An 18,716-nucleotide genomic window follows, 5' to 3' on the forward strand; every position below is an offset into this window, starting at 1 on the left:
TCACTGCTGAGGTTGAGGGTCCTGGTGGGAAGTCTAGGGTGTGGTGGGTGGGGGCAGAGGAGCCAGCTCTGGGAGGTAGAACCAATGTCCTGGTTGCTGGCACTCAGGTTCAGAGAAGTCATGTGATGTGCCCAGATTCCCACAGAGTCTTGGATGCAGGACTGTGGGATTCAGACGCAAACACAGCCTCCCACCCACTCCTTGAGTCAAAGTCCGAATTAGGGGAGACCCATGTTGCCTAGAAATGGGCTGGGGCTGGGAGCCCCCATGAAAGATGGCCTCGGAGCCAAAGCTGGTACCCCCTGGAAACTCAGTGTCTATCTTTGCACTGCTTTTCATGGGGACCAGGGCCTGAAGCTGTGGGGTGCTGTGGGGGGTCACAGAGGATTAGAGGGGGGACCATGTGGGCACAGTTGGGCTGGGCCTTGAGGCCCAGTTGGGTGGAGGCGAGAGCAGCTCAATGCCCCCTTGCCTCGCCTGGTCCAGCCTTGGTTCCCCAGGCGTGCTCTGATCCAGGAGTCCTGCATCAGTGGCCCCAGAGAAGGCGGAAGTGGGGGCAGGCAGGGCTGGCCCGGGGGCCGCCAAAGACACGCGGGGGCTTATTCTTCTCTTACAAGAAGTGTGAAGCATCTTGTGGCCACACCAGCTCAGCACTTTGGAAAATCAGCAAGTCTGTGGACCTGTCAAGTTCTAAGCTTGCGGATGCAGGATAGTTCTACTTCTATGGTTTCCAGAATATAAAAGCGGGGGTGGGGGTGAGGTGAAGCGAGCCTCAGGGAGTCCCAGGTGCCCAATGCTCCCACCCAGTGCCTCCCTGGGGAGGAGGGTGGGTACCTCCACACAGCCCCAGAGGTCAGCTTCGGTGGGAAGGGGAGGGAGGGGCAGCGAGGGAGCACCAGGCTTCAACGGGGAGCAGCCCCCTTAGTGGGCAGGGCTGGGCTATCCACGCTGAGGCTCCAGGGGACCTTCAAACAGATAGAGCCTCCCCCATTTCCCCGCACATCTGGGAGAGGTCCAGGCATCCTTGGTTTTAAGTCCCCAGGTGATTCTCATGTCTGGTCAGGGTGAGGACCCGGAAGAGTGACATGACCAGTGAGCATAACCACCTTTCCTGTGCTCTGATCCTGAACTGGCCTCCTGGTACCTGGGATGCGGGACCCCTTTAAGGCAGGTGTGCATGCCTCGGTTCCGGGATGGCTGGAAGAGGTGACTCCTAGCAGCCAAGCCACATTATGGGTAGGATGCAGGATGCAGGCATCCTCCAGGGTGCAGAAGCTGCGCCCTCATTCACAGCCCCCGGTCCCCCAGCCTCACACTCATCGCTCCCTCTGGGCCCTTGTGCCATCAGCGGAGCTTGTCAAGCTTCCTGCATGTGTTCTGTGTGATTTTTCTGACAACCGTCTCTCGGGCTCGCCCAGGTCTCTTCTTTCCAGGCCCCACGCAATAGACACAGCGAACCTGACAGCATGTTATGGGGGCAGGGGCAGTGCCCCCCTGAGGCAGCCCTGTATGCAGGGAACAAGTAGGCAGGAGGAGGAAAGGGGTGCAGGGTGTTGTTAAGAGCCCACCCCACTGGTTCCACATCTGCCTGTGGCTCTTCCCTGTGGATTCGGGCAAGCGGCTCCCCTCCCCCAGCCTGTTTCTCCCCTGAAAACCCATCCTTTACCTGGACCAGAGTTTTGGCATAAAACAGGTGCTCAGTGCATTGTCGCTACTATTGTCCCTGAGAGGAGGGCGCTAAGGGCCCCATTTTACAGCTGAGGCATTAACCTGAGGAGACTGGGACAGAATCCACAGCTTACTCTCCCCCTCTCCCCACTGTACCCCTTGAGTCAAGGCCAGGGCTGGACCCAGCAGTCTGTGAGAGGCATGGTCTCTGTTACTTCAGAATCGACTCCCCACAGCCCTGCCCTTCCCCATTTCTGCCCTTGAGACCCGATGGGCTCCAGGTGGGCCTGTCCTCACTTCCCCCTTTTTTAAGGGGCCGCCTTCCCTGCCCCAAGGGGGAATTTGAAACTAGTGGCCCCTCCTTCCATCCCAGAGCTGCCCCTTGGGCCCTGGCCCCGCCTCCTCCCCCATCTCAGGACCAAGCCCAGGGGTATATCCAACTCTGGGTGTGTCCCTCTACTCTGAAGTCTCCCAGCCTGGCAGGCAAGAGAGCCTGTGCATTTCTCACCAGCCTGCAGGGGATGGAGCCCCAGGACCTGGCTCCTGGGTGCAGCTCCTGGCAGCTTCAGTCTGGGTGGGCTTGGCTCCTTCCTACTGGGTGCTGGGGTCCCAGTGGAGGGGGTGGGGCCGGGTGAGCCCCTAGAGGAGGTGGGGACTTCTGTCCTCTGGTTGGGGATCACACACCAACCTCCCGCCCCACAGACAGAGGCCCAGAGAGGGGAGGCATCATGCCCCAAGTCACACAGCAACTCCAGCTCACACATCCTGCCTTTCATCCCCTGGGTGGGCATGAGGGAGAAACCAGAGAGAGCACGAGCAGCTCAGGTCAGAGTCAGATAAACTGAGACTCAATGTGCCCACTGGACAGTGCTCAGATGTCCCGTCCCTGGGGGAAGGATGGCCTAAAGCCCTTGGCCAGAGACTGTCCAAGCACAGGGAAAAGAGAATCAGAAAGACCTGGGCACCAGTTCTGCCATCTACTGGCTGGGTGACTTTGGGCCAATTACTTAACCTCTCTGTTTTCTCTTCTAGGAAACAGGGTAAACCCAGCACTGCCCCCATCTGGCTGCTGTGAATATTGAGTGCTCTAATGGATGGAAAGGGCCCTGCAGGGTCAGTGTACCAAATGCCCCTATCCTTGCTACTCACTGGCTTCACCCTCAGGTCTGCCTAGTCCACATAGAGGTTCTGTGGCTCCTGGCCAAAGAGCTGCTTCTACTGACAGGTAGTAAGTTCTCCACCATGGGGTATTCCAGATGACAGGACATGGCTGGGAGGATCGAGTCCCTGCCTGGAGTAGTACTAGATGAACTAACCCCTTCTCTTCCTGGGCCTCCCCAAGGAGGCCTCCTCCCAGCCAGGTGGACGGTCAGCGGTGTCCCACCCCTCCCACGGGCTTCTCCTGCAGACAGCCTTAGGGGGAAAGTGGGGACTGGAAAGAGAGATCTGTTTACCCCAAATACAGAATAAAGAGCCAGTGATGCTGCTGTTCAAGTCCAGAAGCTCAGTAGCCTGCCCCGATAGGCTATCCATCTGTTTGTCAAGGGCAGGGCCAGGGGCCAGGGGAGGGCGGGGGCTGGACTGCTGGACGGCAAAGCCCAGGAAGGACCTTGCCTGGGCTCAGGGTACTACTTGTCCTCGTCCACAGCTGCCCCGTACCCAGCTCCCCTCACTCCAGCTGGGCCAAGCCAAGTTGACGAAGGCCAAAGAACACCATTCACTCACACGAGGGGCCCCAATAAATCTTGATTTCAAGAGAAAGTGGGCCCTGGAAGCCTGTGAATCCCATGATAAGGTACCCATCAGGCAGATAGATTCCCAAGCTGGTTGGACTCTGGGGTCATGGCACGGGGCCACTCTGGCCCTGGGATGAGGACTTTGTCCAAGGCAAGAATGGGCAGCTCTCAGCGGTGGGGCCTGGCCCTGCTGGGAGAGGTCAGGTCTGCATTCCTGAGAGGCCCCAGTGCCCCCCAGGGAAAGCCAGGTACCCAGGGAGCCCTTCTGAGGCCTGAGGTTGCTTTTTCTTTGCATTTGGAGGATGGCGGGGGGGCATGGGGTGTTCAGGTTTTGTCAAGAGAAACTATCAGCTGGACACAGAGACAGACAGATAGGCAGAGGGGGAGGCTGAGGGGCTGAGGGTGAAGGTGCTGGAGTGGGGGTGGTCCGGGTGCCCTAGCCTCAGGCTGGTGCCCAGGGCTGGTGCTTGGGAGTGATGAGCTGGGGCAGGGGTGGGGGTGGGGCTCAGAGGGCACTGGAGCCAGGCACCTGCCCTGCCAGAGGCCATGTCCTGCCCATGCTGCCCTGGGTGGGCAGCTGTGGGGAGGGAGGAAGTTTCCTCTCCCTCTTAGGGCCCTCTCGGGGGCTCATGGGTTGCACTGGGAGTGATTCCTTAGTAAAGCTGCCAGCTTGAATGGTGCCCTTTTAATTAGATTATCCCAAATTCCCTCTGTCACCGGGTTATTAATATTTATCTGAAGCACACCTGGTATGATTAGATCCGTGGGCCTGGGAGGGATGGAGGGGGCTGCCCCTCCTTCTCCCTTCCCTCCTGCACCCCACCCCCATTCCCACCCAAGTCCCCTGCCCTCACGCCACCTCCACTCCCCAAGTCCCCTCCCTCTGGAAGCCCCAGGCACTTCCCTGTCCTGCGTGCCCCTCTCCCTTGGTGCCCCTTCCTTCCCACCACATGGGCAGGAACCCATCCACATGGTGGCCCTGAGGCGTGTGCCGGGCATAGGGCACCCACATGAGGACATGCAATGAACAGGGGTGGGAGGGATCCCACGCAAAACGTGCAGGGGGCTCTCTGCTCCTGGCCCATGGTTGCCACTGAGACACCCCCTGTCCAAACCCAAGGAGCCCATGAGGTCTGGCTCTTTCCTTTGACTGGGGCCCTGGTGCCCAGGCACAGCTGCATCCCTACCCCCATCCTGTCCCTCTGCAGGGAAGCCACCACCACCATACACACACACTCTAACTAGGGTCCCCATGCCTGGACTTGGAGAAAAGGCCCAATGGGTGTGAAATCAAAAGAAGCAGCAGGGCTTCCCTGGTGGCGCAGTGGTTGAGAGTCCGCCTGCCGGTGCAGGGGACGCAGGTTCATGCCCGGGTCTGGGAGGATCCCACATGCCGTGGAGTGGCTGGGCCCGTGAGCCATGGCCACTGAGCCTGCACGTCTGGAGCCTGTGCTCCGCAACGGGAGAGGACACAACAGTGAGAGGCCTGCGTACCGCGCAAAAAAAAAAAAAAAAAAGCAGCAGCAACAGGCTTCCCTGGTGGCGCAGTGGTTAAGAACCCACCTGCCAATGCAGGGGACACAGGTTTGAGCCCTGGTCCGGGAAGATCCCACATGCCATGGAACAACTAAGCCCGTGTGCCACAACTACTGAAGCCCGTGTGCCTAGAGCCTGTGCTCCGCAACAAGAGAAGCCACAGCAATGAGAACCCTGTGCACCACAACAAAGAGTAGCCCCCGCTCACTGCAAGTAGAGAAAGTCCACGCGCAGCAGTGAAGACCCAATGCAGCTAAAAATAAAAATAATGAAGAAAGAAAGAAAGAAGCAGCAACAAAGCCCTTCTGCAGAAAATGGGATGGATCTGAGAGACACTGGCCCTCTTCCTGGGGAAATGGGAATTAGCACCAAGGATTATTTTTGAGGAAGTGGTGCCCCACTGTGCCCACACGTGCCACCTTCTGAACAGGCCCCAGTGGGGGCTCCAGGCACAGGGACCCTAGTTCCCCAGGCCTCTTGTGGGCGGGCAGGGGAGCGCCTGCCCACCTCCCTCCCTCCTGGGAGACCAGTTCCTGGTGAGAATCCCAGGCTTTGCAGAGATGCCACTGTGTGGCTGAATCCCACAGCCAGGCCTGTGTCTGGGATTCAGCAGGACAGCTGAGAACAGGAGTGGGGAGCCCATGCAGCCTTCCTCCAGCCTTGTGCGAACCTACCTGGTGTCCTAGGCCCTAGGGGCAGGGCATACCAAGCAGGCTTCCACCCAAACTTTGGAACCTGTTTTCTGGAAAGGAAAACCCCTATGGGGAGCTCAGTCCTGCCCAGGTTTTGGCAGTCTCTTAGGTACCCATCCTCAGCCTGGGCAGGAGCCACAGGAGTCTGTACCCATCACTGGGACACCCTCTGGTGGTGTGTCCCCTCTAATCGAAGCCAGTTTCTGGGGGCCCAGCAGCTCTACACTCACTCTACAAGCAGACCTTGGCATTCTGGGTCAGTTTCAGGCTCATGATGGGAGCGGAGGTCTGTGCAGGGACCCAGGAGGCCAGGCCGGTTTGGTGAACCAATAGCTACATTTCAGATTCTGGGGGCCTCCCCCTCTTTTGGGGACCCAGAAACCTCTTTGGGGCTGGCCTGGCGACTGCACTCTGGCCCAACAGATTGAGGGGAAGGACAGTGGCCTTTTTGGTAAGACTCAACTCTGCAGAATCCTTTGGTCACTGCATGGGAGAGGGGTGCAGATGCAGCAGGCAGGGAGGGGGTGGGAGAGACTGCAGGCTGGAAGTCGGGGTGGGGGGACCAACTCCCAGCCTTGCTGCGCTCACCTGCCAGCTCTTGAAGAAAGACCTGTGGGAGCAGTACCTCTTCCTACCTGCACTGGCCCGAGTCCAGTTCCTGGGTCTCACCCACCTGAAAGACCCCCCCACACACACACACCAATAGCTCTGAGGTATGCATTCCAGGCAACGTGGGGAAGAGCTGAGCTCTTTGTCTCATCCCCCTTCGAAGCCAGCAGTTCACCTCTCCTGGAAATGCCCTCACCCCTGTGTCCCTGTGCACTGGACACCTCCCACCCGCTCCTTGCCACTCTGCTTCAGGCTGCTGACTCTGAGCCCTAAAATTTTGCTGCTATTTATCAGCCTGGCTCAGGCAGTCGTGTGGCCCAGTGGAGCAGTAAGACCACGAATGGGGGTGGGGAACTCCCATCTAAATGAATCGTTTGACAGAACCTGGGGATTTATCAGAAAACCCAAAGGATGCCCGGGCTTTGGAGAAAGGCAGAATGTGCCTGGAAATAGAACGGACGCTGCCATTTGGGTAGGTGGGTGGGATTCCCCCAGAGGGCACCTGTCCAGAGGTCTGAGGGTCCCCAGCACCTTTTTTCTAAAGTTTCTAAAGTTTTCCGATAGGGGCAGGAGGTGGGCAGAACAGAGGACAGGGCCTGGATACCAGACAGTGTCCTGGGAGGACTGTCATCCCCCTCCCCCCACTGTGTGTACTCCTCATTGGTTTTTTGTCTCAGATGCTTGCTTTAAGTACACTTGGATTTCTTTTTACAGAAGGACACTGAGACCCCGTATCGGAAATCGGGCTCCCAATTGAGCTCATATGAACAGCCAGAACTCCCCACTCCCTTACACTCCCTGTGCTCACGCACCTTGGACGGAGTAAGGAGCCCTGCAAGCGATGGGCTTCTCCCACAAGGGGCGAGTCCACACCAAGAGTCCTGGAGGGCAGAGGGGATGGGACACCAAGAGGTCGGTGACCCAAGAGTGGCTCTCCTGAAGCCCAGCCCTTTGGCAGTGCCTCCTGTGACCACGATTGCCTCTGCCCAGCTCTCCCCACCAGAAAAGTGGAGAGTTGGCACTCTCGTCATTAAGTCATAAACTCTTGATAACATTTACTATCCTTCAGTCTTCATTTTGGACAGGGTCCCGTCCTCTACCCTTTGAGGTCTTTTTAGTCATTTGTTGTGCCTCTCAGAATCTTCTATCCATACCCCTGTAGCTGGTGTCCAGACAGGCACTGGCCATAGTTCTCCAGTGAACTGATCTAAAGCTCTGACCTCCTATCCCAGAGGGCTTCCTGGGCCTTGCCCATTGCCATATTCTACTGTTAGGTTTTAAAATTGCCGGACAATTGGGCTCACTAACCATTAACTTGTGGCCACTAGGACCCTCCATGTCTTTTTCTATTTGTGCTTATTCATGGCCAGTAACCAATGAACCCCGTGAACTTTGTGTTTGATCCCTGATGAAGGTTTCCCACTTTGTTGAACTGCACATGTCTCTTACTGGTTGAGGGGGTTTTGAACCTGTTTCTCCCTGCTGAGGGGCTGCTATACCCAGCCTGTGGCGCTATCCCCGTTGCACCAACTTAATTTCAGCATGCAAACAACCGTTTAGAAAACCATTAAGCCATTCTAACAACTCAAAATATAAAGTGTTTTCCTTTGTTCAGTGTCAAACTGCCGATGAAAGAGCTTGTGGCATCTGACCTATCAAGGCAGACGTATTATCACATTCAGAGAATGAATAGCATATTTTCAAACCACTTTATCTAAATTACACAGTACACGCCCCAGGAGCCCAGAGGTCTGGTTATTCTCTTGAGATGCAGAGAGAAGAGAGCCTCACAGGTGAGGGAGGGGGTCCACTGAGGAGGAGGGATGACTCTAGGGGTGCCCCAGGGCCAGCAACTGAGTGTGGCCCATGAGGGCACTGGCAGGTGTCCTCCAGTCTGCAGAGAGCATGGCAGTGGCTGGGTGGGACCCTCCACAATGGCCATGAGGAGGTGGGGGTGTGTGTGAAGACACAACCCCTTTAACAGTGAGATCGCTCATGTGGCCCAATAACTCATACAGATGATTGGGGCCCTGTTCTCACTGTAGTTTTTCTTCCAAGCATCTCCCAGGCTTGTCAAGCCCTTGTGCTCCTTCCCCTCCAGGTTTCTGCTGAGTGGTGGGAAGGAGCCTGTGGCCAGCCTCCTGTGGGTTCTGTTCTAAAAGCTGGTGCTCCTTGAAGAGAGGTGGGCAATGGAACTGGGGTGGGGGGCGGGGAAGGGGCTGGCTGAGGCCTCCCCGCCCTGTGTGTGTGTATGGTGGTGGTGGCTTCCCTGCAGAGGGACAGGATGGGGGTAGAGATGCAGCTGTGCCTGGGCACCAGGGCCCCGGTCAAAGGAAAGAGCCAGACCTCATGGGCTCCTTGGGTTTGGACAGGGGGTATCTCAGTGGCAACCATGGGCCAGGAGCAGAGAGCCCCCTGCACGTTTTGCTTGGGATCCCTCCCACCCCTGCTCATTGCATGTCTTCATGTGAGTGTTGGGGGGAAGGAGAGACACCAATAACAACTGAGACTTAACTGGGTTGGCAGGGCTCATAATGGGATCCAACTTGACTGAAAGAAAATCATCTCAGTGACATTTCTGGCTCACCTGAGTCTCTGCAGCCAAAGGTCACTCAGACCCGAGGTTTGCCCCGGGGGCCCCAAAAGTGCAGACATTGAGTGGCTTCTCCCAGGGCCGGCAAGGCAGTTTTGCTCATGGAGCATTTGTAGAGTACGTGCTGCCCGCCCCAGAAACCCCAGTGACCTGGTGTGCTCAGCCTCGGACCCCTGGAGCAGGTCCCTGGGACAATGGTACCCGTCTCCCTGGTGGGGCTTGCTGAACGGATGCACGAAGGAATGATGGGACTAGGATGGTGCACAGGACGCTCACTCTCTGGTGAATGGGCCCCAGGGGTGGGGCGGGGGTGTCTCTGCCGTTAGCAGGGGTGTAAAGCGAGCCGTGCAGATGGCCCATCTGCGCCGCAACAGACAGCCTGCTCCCAGGCCCAGCCCTCAGGACCACAGGACAACAGAGGCCAGGTCTTTCCAGGGGCCACCCTGAAGAGTCTGGCTCTAGGGCAGCACACCCCTGTGCCCGTGACTGCACGGCTGTTATCTCTGGGAGAACTAGAGAAGAGCAAAGACAAACACCTGATGGAGTATCCTGGTTGGGCCAGACCCAGGAAACCAGCTGCCTGACAGGTTTGAAAGGCCCCCTCGGGCAGGGCCATGGCCCGAGGTGAGGGCCACAATGGGCCTCGACCCATTGCAGGGCTGCTCTGTGGGGTGGGACTGCCCCTTTCTGAGGACGAACTGACCCACAGCCATGCCCTGGAGGGTGGTGATGGTAGGGCTGGTGCCCCTGAACTCCAAGCTCCCTCTCTGTCTGCACTCGGCCGTCAGGGGTGACTTCAGATCCCAGGTTAGGGCCAGGCATGAGGGGGAAGCAGCGCCTCCCACTCCCAAAAGGACAGAGAAGGTTTCTCTAAGTGGAGCCACCAGCCAGGCATGGCAGCTGATGCATCAGCTGGGCCTGCTGCTCCTCCTGGCCACGTGACCAGGCAGCCTCAGGCAGGGGCACTCCTGGCCTGCAGAAAAGGGGTGACAAAGCTCTCTGTCATCTCAGCCAAGGCCAGGTGGGTGGACGGTGAGACAGACCCTGCAGACACGAGACCTCCAGGGGTGCAGACATTCAGGAGGGCGGCATACGCACCCTCCTCCACTCTCAGGCAAAAGGACGAAAAGGTACATACAAAACCACAGAAAACCAGCTCGCAATCCCACAGGCACGTGTTAGGGCTGGGAGCCCTCCACCCACCAGCACATTCCAGGAGAACCAGGACAGGCCCCAGCCCCCTTGCCCACCTCCCTGTAATCCCTGGGGCGTGTCCCCTGTAGTAGGGCTCCAGGGGATGGAGATGAGAGAAGCTGATGCCTGAATTCTTCCTTTAACTCCCACCCTTAACAAGGTCAAATTCATTTTCTTTGCCTCCGTAAAAAGTTCACAAACGCAAGCCTTCGGCTTTTCCTGAAATCAGAGCCCTGGCAGCCAAGTCTCAATAAAACACTGTGTGTTTCCAGGTGCTGGGGCCAGTCTTGGGGCCCCCGGTCACTGGGGTTCACGGGCACTTTCTTACTACCTCTCCACCTTGGAGGCGAGCAGCTCCTCCCTGCTGCAGGCCAAGCGTCCGTCCCCTTCAGATGCCTGATGGACCCCTGGGCCTGCAGCCAGGCTCCCCAGAGCAGGGCCTGCTGTGCCACTGGCCAGCCCTCCGGCCCTCCTTGCTCTTCTGTGGGAGCCCTCTTCACCCAGCACTGGAACCTGCCACATTCTGACCTAACAAATCTCGCCGGACCTTTTCCTTAGAGGCGCCGTAGAGAGTGTTTGTTGTCAATATGATTTTATTTACTTTGCAGTGGAATCCATGAGAGCCAGAAGCACAGTGGGGGCCGTGGCCCCAGGGGTCAGGGTGGCCAGTCCCGAGCCTGGGGCATGGCCTGACCAGTGGGCGATTGTATTTAAAAAAGAAAACAGGGCTTCCCTGGGATGGCGCAGCGGTTGAGAGTCTGCCTGCCGATGCAGGGGACGCAGGTTTGTGCCCCGGTCCGGGAAGATCCCACATGCCGCGGAGCGGCTGGGCCCGTGAGCCATGGCCGCTGAGCCTGCGCGTCCGGAGCCCGTGCTCCGCAATGGGAGAGGCCACAGCAGTGAGAGGCCCACGTACCACAAAAAAAAAAACAAAAAAAAAACAAGAAAACAAAATAAAATACAGAGAACGAATGCTAGCCACGGACATCAGTAATCTCTTGGTAATGGTGGGAATTTCATTAAATTTTCCCTTAAACAACAGAAACCCTGCCCTCTGACTAACACAAGGTGCTGGAGAGAAGATGACCAAGTCTTGATCTCTGAACTTGAAATGTACTTTCCTACCTAGAAATTCAGCACAATGTGTTTACGGCCAGATGCTTGCAGGCTGTTTGCATGCCCGCAGGCTGTTTGCATGCCCGCCCTGCCCCCAAGAGGCCCAAGGGACACCCCTCTCCAGTCTCTACAGCCTGACCCAGGAGGCCACAGCCCCCTGCTTGAGTGGGTTTCACAGCCGTGGGGGTCCGAGGCCTGGACCTCATCCCTGATGCAGAGCTGGGCACACAGCACACAGACACATCTCTCGGGGTCAGCAAGGTCATGGCTTATGGTTGGTTATCCTCATGGCAGGAGTGGGGTGGCATGGGGTGAATTTCACAGAAGAGGCACAGAGAGGTCCCCCTTAGTCGGGGACATGCAGCAAAGTGGACGTGTAGAAGGGAGCGGGTCTGCTGACTCTCAAAGCAGGCCGAGCTCTCGGGTTGGGAGCATGCCACCTTTCTGCCAAGGCTGCAAGGCCAAGGTCAGTGGTCTCTTCCCTGAGTGGCAGGTGAAGCCCCCGGGGCTGGTAAACCAGCTTCATGACACCTTCACCTGGAGAGTCCCCACAGCAGTCCTGTGAGGTGGGCTGGGAGGGCAGCGCCATTCTCATTCTACAGATGAGGGAACTGAGGCTCAGAGTGCAGGAAGGGCACGCACCTGGGAAGGGTCAGAGGCAGGACAAGAACCAGGTTCCTGACCCCTAGGTAAGTGTCTTCCTTCCACACAGCACTGCGCAACCTCTGTAGGGGAGCCCTGTTCTTAGGCTTCACAACTTTGGGGGCAGTTCCCTCTGAGCCAAGGACGGGCGGGGACAGAATGCTTTCACTTTGAGGGACGGCCTTGCAGCCTGGCTTAGAAACACAGGGCTAATCAGATCCTGGGCCATCTGGTTCCCCAGGGTCTCCAGAGGAAGCTCCTGGCCTCAGGCCAGACCCGCAGGCTCCTTCCCTTTGCTATGGGTTTCTGGCACAGCTTGCAGGCCGGTCTAGGGCTGCACCTCTGCACGTGTGTGGGGTTTCCCAGGGAAACTCCTCCTCCTTCCTCCGAGGCGGGGGCAGCCTCTGGGGGCCTCTGCTGGGCAGACAAACTGGAAGAGGCTTCCTTCTCTCGGCCGGGTGAACCCAGGTGCTCCTGCCACCCTCCAGCCTCCCTGCACGGCGGAAGGGAGGCCAAACAGAGGATGGAGGCTTCCGCAGGTGCAGGGCACAGCCATGAGCAGATTCCCACCACCCTGGGGGCTGCCCTCCTCCCAGCTATTTCTACCGAACAAGAAGCAGACAAGAGAGCTCAGAGGGACCTCACAAAAAACCGAGGGGAGAGCCACAGAGGTCCCTCACTGTGGTCCACAGATTTTGCCCCATTTCCTACCCATCAAAGGTCAGAGCTGAGTGACCGCCAGCCACTGCCCTCGTTTCAGAACCAGCATCTTCATCCTGTCCAGCTGTCTGCCCCCAGCAGGATTTTACAGAAAACTCAAAGGTCCTGGATTCAAAAATCTCTGTCCTGCCTGACACTTAGCCGGTCAGGACAACACAGCGCTACCTGCTGATGACATCCAGACCAAGGCCGCCAATGGAACTGCCCTCTGGACTGCAGACCCTCCTTCTCTGCAGAGATGGGCTGGGGACCCCTCCCAGCCTGCCTATCCCTACCCCTCTAATTGGCTCAAGAACTCCAATTCCCTTGACTTGTGAGTTCCAAGTCTCCCCTGCTGGGACTTAAGTCAGAACCTTCTGGAATAGCACACTGTTCCCCTCTGCACTTAACAAGACCCTGACCCCACTGTATGCCCACCTTCCCCACACCCAGCTTCATCCTGCCATCATCCGCCTTCCCTGAGAGGGTGAACCCCCACTGGGCTGGTGAGTCCCTGCCCCACTGCCCTCTCTGTGCCAGCACATGCGCATCAAAGGTGCCCTCTCTTCCCAGAGGTCCCGACGACATCATGTAACGTCAGCACGGACATTGGCGGTGGGGAAACTTTTAAGTATGCATACACACGCACCCCAGCCAATAACATTAAGTGTCATTTTTAAAAAATGGGTTAAATAAGCAGTATCGCTGAGGATGGCCGTGCTGGGCTGATTATCCTGTATTTGCACGCTCTGGCGGTGGGAAGGCTAAAAGTCTAATGACTGAATTATCACCCTAATGCCTTTTGCTGGCTGGGAATAATCCTGAGGCAACAGCTGCCGCAGGGTTTTTGGCTGGTTTCCTCTAATTGCATCCAGATTAAGGGAGCCGTGCAGGGGCGGGCCTTCTCCATCCCTCCGGAGCAGCGGGACCTCGCAGAGCCCACACACCCAGGTCTTCAGCTTTCGAGGTCCTGGCTGCTCCAAGAGGCCCAGATCTCACTGGGACCTCACCCAGCCCATAGGGTGAGAGGTGGGAGGGTCCTGGGGAGCCACGGGGGTGAGGGGCTGTGGGAGCTGGGAGGTTCAGAATGAGCGTTTTCCACCCAGGACCCTCCAAAGTGAGGGAGCCTGGGACCCCTCTCCCTCCACCCCACACACAGCAGCCCAAAGGCACAAGGTATTGTAAAATGCAGGGACGTTCTTCTGCTACAGAGGATGAGGGGGAGCACTCTTTCTCCTCTTAGGCATCTCCTGCCCCTTCAGGGGAAGTCACGCCCCTGGTAGAAGGTGAGTTCCAAAACAGTGTGATCTGGACCAGGACTTTGTTGTGGTGCTGGTAGACTCTTCCAGCCCCATACCAGCCGCCCAGTTCCTCACCCCTCCCCGAATCCCAGCCCCTCACCATGTCACTTCTCTTACTGCAGGGGAGGGTCCATTTCCCCAGCCCTAGATGCTGAGTCTGGCCATGTGACTTGCTTTGGCCACTGGGGTGGCAGCACGGGGGGCATCTGTCAAGGCTTGGGAAGGTGCCTGTACACTTCTGATTCTGCACCTTTGCCTTGGCCAGGACTGGCTTGCGGGAAGGATGCAAGAGGCACAGAGCAGAGCCAAGTCTGACCTCTACACACCTCTACACGTGTGAGCAGCCCCCTAGGACTTAACAGCTCCAGGCATGGGAGCAAGCCCAACCCAGACCAGAAATGCCCAGCTTGAGCTGCTGCCCCACAGACTCATGTGCTAGGTAAGTGTGTGCTATTTGAGGCCACCATGTTTGGGGGCTATTTGTTACGTAGCATTACTGTGGCAATGGATAACTGTTATGCCTGTTCATGGGGATATGGTCTCTAGAGGAGGGTCAACATAGTGCCTGGGTAACTCAAGCCATTTCCATAATGGATCAGGAGCCATCCTCCAGATGGAAAGGCAATCTTCTTTCCCCAGAAGCAGAGCACAAGTCTACCCCCATCCAGCTGGACCCTGCTGCTGGACTATAATGGTCAGTACCCTAAGGTCTGGGCACTGATGGGGCTCCAGGATGGTCTCTCCAAAAGGCTCTTGGACAGAGGGGCCAGGAACTTGGAAGTACCAGTGTCAGCCTCCTGCCTGCTGGAGGACTTGGGCTCATGGAGAAGAGAGAAGCCGAGAAGGGAGGAGGCTGATAACTTCCTCTTTCCTGTTGATAAACATCTTTTTAAAGTGGCGCCATCCAGCAGCGTCAACTCTCAGTGACAAAAGCTGAGGGCAGGAAGAAGCATTAGTTGGGCTGTGTCTCCACGAAGACTCTCAGCACTTGCAGGAATTTTTCTCCCCAGAAGAATGTGCAGGAGGATTCAAGGAACATTTCCAGGCTCCTTGCTCCTGCCAGTTCAAGAGGTGGCTTCCTGTGCAAATGGCTCCACCAATTTACACTGGCTGGGAGCCCTCCCATGCCCTTATCTGTCCTTCTCTGAATCCCAGAAGGAGCAACTGATGAGAATCTTGGGAGCAGGGAGAGCTTGCTGGGAAGACCTCGTTCCCACACAGAAAGCAGAGGTGCCCTGAGTGACGGCTACTGTACTGTGGCCACTCTTGCATCCAACCACCTGAGAAGCTGACTTACAGAAGACTGGCATTCATGGCAGAATGCAGGCCCTGCAGGGAAGTGGGAGTCTTTCTAGCACTTTCAGGTGCCTTTGTCTTGGTTGGTCAGTTAATATAGTATCCCTTCCCTCAAACATTGCAGATTCCCTTCAGAGGATTTTGCGTGCACACACACACACCTCAACCCATCCAGACCCCAGTTGGTTGCAGTATTTGGTGAGGTTGGCCTTAAACAATACCAAATGCAGACATTCCCCAGCAAAGGGAGAGGAATCCAACACTTCAACAGTCTGTGCTCAGGCTCACGGGCAGCAGATTCCTTCACATACCAAGAGGACAGGATGTTGAAATGGACAGAGTGTGAGAGCCCCCAGCCCCCTGCTCTTACACCTCTTTACCCTGAAATCAGTGGGGCTTTTTCTGGGGGGGGGGATCGGGGGCAGATGTCTTCACATCAGCTTTGCAGCTGTGGCTGGAGCAGCTGTGGAGTATGGTTGGTCCTTTCAGAGAATGAAGCCTGATGAGGCGGGTGTGTCTGGCTTGCAGAGATGTCTCTGGGCCTGGACAGGACCCCCTTGTTCTGCACTCCCCGGCACTGGTGGGTGCACAAGACCTCTCCTTCTGTCTCTGCTTTTCCCAGTGCCTGGCAATACCCTTCGGTGGCTGATGAAGCTGGAGGAATTCCTGGGACATGTCGAGATCCATCAGAGGCAGGCAACACGAGAACCCAGCCAGCCTGCGTCTCCAGGTGGGATGGCCATGCATTCTGGTCCCGCTTTTTTGGGAGGTGACTTTTCTCTGGGCAGCTGGCGGGTTCCACTTCTGTCACTTCTGGACTCCGTTTTTGTCCTTAATATGAAAAGTTTCCCTTCATGCCACCCAAGGGCATTTTCCTTCCGTTTCTACCATCCCATCCCCTTCAAGCCTAGCCCCACCCCCTCCCCCATGCTTGGGACCTGGCTGAGGTTCCCTGACCCCTCGTCTAGCACAGGGAGCCCAACCTATCTGCGGAAACCGAAGCCTTCCCGGGGCGTCTTTGGGCCCTTCCTGCCTTCTCTGGGGGGCTTGGGCGAAGGCGTCTCCACAGTGCCCCCATATGGGCAGCTCTCAGACCCCGGGTGCTGGCCTGTGCACTCCACGGCGGGCATGTAACCACTGTCCCACATGCCAGTGCCACACAGCTTGCACAGGTCATGCAGGCTGCAGGGGATCCGTGGCAGGAGGCGAAACTGATAGAGCAAACTCCTTGCCTGCAAACAGAGAGGACAGGCAGTGACGAGGGGGTTGGGGGACAGCCAGTGGCCCAAGAGCAAGGGCAGCAATAGCCAGCACCCAAGGGCTCGCCCTGTGCCAGGTCAGGGTGAGGGCTCTGCATGCCCCGTCCCTCTCAACACCGTGATCCAGCTGAGGGACGGGACTCACATGGTTTCCGGAGCAGTGCTCCCATGTGGCTTGACACAAAGAAGGCTCCCCCAATGGCCTTCATATGGAGGGTAAACAGGGCCGGGCTCACCCTGTCCCTCCCTGGCTCGGCCTGGCTCCACGGTTCCACCTCTCCGCCCTGCAGGGTCTGTTTCCACCACCCTCTTCCTACCCACCCCACCCTGACCCCAGGCCCTCCTCACTGCCCCTGGGAGACACCAGAGAGCTTTAAGAAGCAGACTCCAGTAGGAGCCTGGGAAGTGGGGAGGTGGCAAAGGCCCCCTTTATTCCACTAACTTTGGATGAAAAGTGGCCACCTCCCCTCCCTAAGCCTCCTGCTCAGTTTTCCTGGCTCTGGGCTAGGAGTGAGGCACCCCAGGTGGAGGACCTGTCTATCAAACCGGGTAATCTGTTCAGTACATGAGGAGAGAGGCCTCTTTTGCCAGGCACCCTGAGCAGCCGCCAGACATGCTGACCACTGGGCCTTGGTCAGGAGCTCCCAGGGTGGCTGGAGTGTGGGGGCAGGGCTCTGGAAGTGAAGGGGTGGGGCTCTGTGTGTGGGCAGGGCTCTGCATATGTGGAGGGCGGGGCTTGTGGGGGGCTGCGTGGGGGCGGAGCTCTGGAAGTGAAGGGGTGGGGCTCTGTATATGGGAGGGCCCCCAGACACACTCACCTTCCTGAGAACAAGCTCCCCATTCATGTGCATGGCCAGGTTTCCAAAGTGCAGAAGCATCTGGTCGGTGGCCAGCTGCTGCTCAATGACATCATCCCCGTAGATGGCCACAATGGCCACACAGATGAAAAGGTGGAAGTAATCCGTCTGGTGGGTAGAGAGTGGGTTCAGATAAGGCCCCTGACCCAGCCCCAGGCCCTGCCTGCAGGTAGAGGCCAAGTGCAGAGGTGCGGGGTAAGGGCTCGAGGTGAGGTCGTCTGGTTTCATGTGGCCCTAGCCAAGCCCAGCAACCTCCTTCATCCTCAGTTTCCCCCCCTGCAAATGGGCCAGTGTGAGCACCTCCATCCAAAGGCTGCTGTGACATACAAAGGGGCGATGTTGCAGCTGGCCACCCACGGGCTGCTGTTACCCTTCGGGGAGCCCTCTGGGAGGCTTTCCAGCACAGGGACAAAGAACACGCTGCTCTGAAGGCTGGCCCGTGCCCATTCTCTTGAGAGACGGTGCGTCAGAACACGCTCCAGTGGGTCACAGAACACACCAGTGAGAAAGAACTTTCTGGCAGCCACCCACTGGTCATTGTCCTCCTGCCTCCAGCCCAAACGTCCCAACTTGTGCCCCAGAGATGACTCTTAGGTTTGTTGATAAGAAAGTGGGGAGAAGAGCCTCAGAGCAGAGCACGGCAGATCCCGATGGTCCCCATGGAGCTCCCTACAACGAGCCCACCATCTTTAACCAGCTTTACAGAGCCCATTGAGGACTCCGCTGTCTTCCTTGGAGGCTGCCTCATATGGCTGCCCAGAAAGGAAGGTCTGGCCCACAGCAGGAAGCCGGCACTTGGTCCTGACGGGGGTACATCCTGTGTGCTCTCCGGCCCGGACACTTTGAGGGCACACCGCCTTTGAGTCACACTCGCTCCCGGGGGCAGAGGAAGGACAAGGACCACCAGGAAGCCTGTGTTTAGTCTCCTGACGTCGGCCACCCAGCCAGACAGAACTTTGTTCCTTTGCAAACAGGGCCAGGAGGAGCCCTGGATGTGGGCAGAAGTTATGGGCAGCAAACAACACCCCACACCTCACCCACTCTGAAGAGACCATTCCCAGGTTGCCCAGCCCCTTCCTCTGAATTAATCCAGAATGGTCCTGCTGTGGCTCAGAACGATCCTTCTACAGCTATTCGAACTGTGGCCAGGGCTGGCGGTGGGTTGGGGGTAGCTGGGGAGGACGGAGGAAGGAGCATGTCTACCTCCTCTCAGAGAGGACTCTGGGGCAGAAAAGGTGGGGCACATTCTAAATGGGGCTGGATGGCAGTACAGGACTAATCCCAGTTCACTGGACAAGGCCCAGGGCAGCCCAGCCTCCGAGGGCAAACTAGAAGTATCATAAATGAATGAAACAGAGCCTTTCTCACTCTGGGGACACTTTAAAAGTTAAAGCAGCTGGTAGTGACCACCCCCCTCTCCACAAGCTCACTCTAATGAATTAGCCTACGCCCACTACAGTCATCTTACCCCCCCTTCCAATCTCCTGCCACTAATTTGATCAAGTGGTGGGGCCAAAT

The 18,716-nt window shown here is 57.4% G+C and overlaps 1 protein-coding gene across 8 annotated transcripts in view; it reads right to left on the reverse strand.

The window, feature by feature from the left end:
* Positions 1–10,614: 10,614 nt before the first annotated feature.
* TBC1D16 (TBC1 domain family member 16) overlaps positions 10,615–18,716 on the reverse strand; it is an 85,614-nt gene continuing 77,512 nt past the window's right edge. For all 8 annotated transcript variants that reach the window (XM_081219481.1, XM_081219478.1, XM_081219477.1 and 5 more), the window contains 2 exons: positions 17,160–17,306; positions 10,615–16,314 (listed from right to left, as the gene is read on the reverse strand). In XM_081219481.1, coding sequence (XP_081075607.1) covers positions 16,066–16,314; positions 17,160–17,306 — 396 coding nt within the window. In that variant the 3' untranslated portion in view covers positions 10,615–16,065. The remainder of the gene's footprint in view (positions 16,315–17,159; positions 17,307–18,716) is intronic.

Source organism: Mesoplodon bidens, assembly GCF_964165515.1.
Source record: "Mesoplodon bidens genome assembly, chromosome: 19".
Lineage (NCBI taxonomy): Eukaryota > Metazoa > Chordata > Mammalia > Artiodactyla > Ziphiidae > Mesoplodon > Mesoplodon bidens.